We start from the raw sequence: 3076 nt of genomic DNA on the forward strand, positions 1-3076 counted from the left end.
GCTTTTCATTTAATTATGTACATTGAGGATAGATTAAGATCAATAGACATGTACAGATCTTTATTTTTTACAGGTATATAGCATATTTCATTCTATGGATATATAGTAATTGAATCAGTCCTTAATTGAGAGGAATTTAGGTTGGTTTAATATTTTGCTATTAGAAACAGTACTCGATATTCTTGTATGTATGCCATTTTTTCTTATATGTGAATATACTACTCAGATCAATATCTAAGACTGGAATTGCTGATCAAAAGGAATGCCATTTAAGTTTTGATAGTTTGTGTCAAAATGTCCTCCAAAGCTGTTGTAAAAATGTACAGTCTACTAGCAAAGCAAGAGATTGCTGTTTTCCCTAACATCATGTTTGATCTTTGTTAATTTTTGTCTCTTTAATTCTGAATAAAATAAAATGTCTTTTTAGATATTTGAAACATCTGCTACTTATTTTTTTCATACATTTGGTGCTTTTTCTTTTGTGCCAATGTTATCTTTCTTAATGATCTGAAGATATATATATATAGATATGCCTATGCATCTATACACACACACACATACACACACACACACAATATTAATATTTTGTCTATAATTGATGCTACCATGACAGATGTTCTGGAGGGAAAAATTTAAGCTCAACTAGAAGAATAAGGCCAATTTGTCGTTGAAAGGATAACAGAAAATCTTAGGTTTTGCAATAGGGTTATAACCTTGCGTAATTTGTAAGGTTTAATACAAATAAAGAATTAGAGGCTGAATTCCAAGATGGAGTGCATCTCTGAGATTCCTTATAGCCCCATAAATCCAGGAAATAAACTGTATGGTGTATAAAGTTCAAAAACAATACAGACAATTTTCTGAGTGATACGAGTCTTCTTTTTAACTAAGAAATTAAAAACAGATTCTGTCCCCAAATCTTTTAAACCAAGACTCTTACTTTTAGGCTCCTAATAATTTCATTATAGCATGTTTCATATCTTTGTTCCTCAGACTATATATTACAGGGTTGATGAGTGGAGTTACTATGGAATAAAACAGTGTCACCATCTCCTGCATCACAGCTTCATGCTCAGATGTTGGGCTCACATACATGACCATCACTGAGCCATAGAACAGTGAAACTACAGCCAGGTGGGACCCACAGGTAGAGAAAGCTTTTCTTCGTCCAGCTGCTGAAGGGACCCTTAACACAGCTCTCAGGACCAGAGCATAGGACACCATGATATAGAGAAAGGGAATAAATAAGAGCAGAGAACTTAAGGTGGACATAGTTAACTCTATGACAGGGGCTCTAGTACAGGTGAGGGCCAACAGGGGACCTGGATCACACAGGAAGTGTTCAATGATCCTGGATCCACAGAATGACATTTGGGAGATGATGATGATGGGAATCAAGAACAAGAAGAAACCAAGTATCCAGCAGGTGACCACAAGATTGGTGCAGAGACGCCCTGTCACAATGGTTGGATAATGTAGAGGCCGGCAGATGGCAAGGTACCGATCAAATGCCATAATAGCCAAGAAAAAGCATTCTACAGCACCCAAGGAGAAGAAAAAGTAGAACTGGAGAAAGCATCCAGAGAAGGAGATGACCTTGGTGTCAGAGAGGAAGTTGGCTAACATGTTGGGAACAGTGGAGGTGACATAGCAGATCTCTAGGAAGGAGAAGTTGGCAAGCAGGATGTACATGGGAGTGTGGAGTCTCTGATCCCAGTACACAGCACAGATGATAGACCCATTGCCCATGAGGGTCAGGAGGTAGACAACAGAGAAGAGCAGAAAGAGGAGGATCTGCCCTTCCCTGGGGCAAGGGAAGCCCAGAAGGATGAAGCCAGTGATGGTGCTGGAGGTGTTGGGGGTGTCGGAGATTTTCATGGGTCTGGGAGCTGTGAAAAGACCATCACATTATTGAATGTCTGTGTAGATGGGGACCCAGACATGTACCAAAACCACCTTGTGGAATGCGATAAACACTTATATCTCAGTAATTGCTATTTTTGTCTAATCCTGAAATACTGTTCTAGTTTAGCTGTTGGACTGAAAGCCACAAGAAGCAGGTGGATATCAGTGGATAGATAGAGATGTTTCTTTATTGCAAAATATATGCCAAAACATGCTTAATATATAGATTATAACTTTAATATTATACATAAACCTCTGTAGTAACTACCCCTGAGGTCAAGAAATAGACTATCATTTGCACCCTAGAATCTTCCCTCATATTCCATCCCAATCAGTATCCTCTGCCTCTCTATCCTTCCAACTGTAACGTTCTCCTTTCCTAATGGTAATGACTTCCTTGTTTTTCTCTATTTTAATAACTAAGTATGCTTCCCTATAGGGAAGTATTTGGTTTGGCTTATTTTTGTACTTTACCTAAATGGAATTATACTTTTGTCTGGCTTCTTTTGTTTAACAGTAGGTTTGAGAAATTAATGTTACTGCATTCTCTGTAGTTTACCCATTTTTACTTCTCTATATTATTACATTCTATAAATAAACCACCAGTATGAATTATGTCCACTTTGGAGCTATCAGGAGTAATTCTACTATGAATATATAGTTCATTTTCCTGGTTCACACTTGCACCCATTTCTATAGGCTCGACCATAGAATGTGTGTATCTTCAACTTTATTAAACTAAACAGTGTTCCGTCATTGTTGTGCCTTTTTTCACTTCCATTGGCTGTATATGAGGGCTCTGATTGTCTATGTTCTTTTCTCATGTTAAGGTCAATGTGTACCAGGACCTGGGGAATGCTATGCAGACTGTGTTTTAACGGCTTCACCCTTTTTTGTTTTTTTTTTCTGGTGATACTGGACAGAATAGTTGTCTTCTTGTCAGTATTTTTTTTTCCAGAGTAGGTGGTTATATCAAAATTGTCCTACAGTAGTCCAGCGGTGAGAAAAAAAAGAAAAGAAAACCATTCCCAAACTTGATTTATGAGAACATTGTAATGCATGATGTAATTTACAGCCACCTCTGGGAAGTTTGTTGTTCATCTTACATGACCACTGAGTCTTGTGATCAGCCTTGTAACTTAACTAAGGCATTCTTTTCCGTACCTACTTT

At 37.6% G+C, this 3076-nt stretch overlaps 1 protein-coding gene across 1 annotated transcript; it reads right to left on the minus strand.

Moving 5' to 3' along the window:
- Positions 1–942: 942 nt before the first annotated feature.
- LOC308346621 (olfactory receptor 11G2-like) lies at positions 943–1933 on the minus strand (the record flags this gene model as incomplete). Its single annotated transcript, XM_080809681.1, is given in 2 exon segments — positions 943–1905; positions 1907–1933. Coding segments are annotated over 2 exon segments (966 nt in total). The 5' UTR covers positions 1910–1933.
- Between the last annotated feature and the right edge of the window lie 1143 nt (positions 1934–3076).

This window comes from Martes martes (assembly GCF_963455335.1).
Source record: "Martes martes genome assembly, chromosome: 7".
Taxonomy (NCBI): Eukaryota; Metazoa; Chordata; class Mammalia; order Carnivora; family Mustelidae; genus Martes; species Martes martes.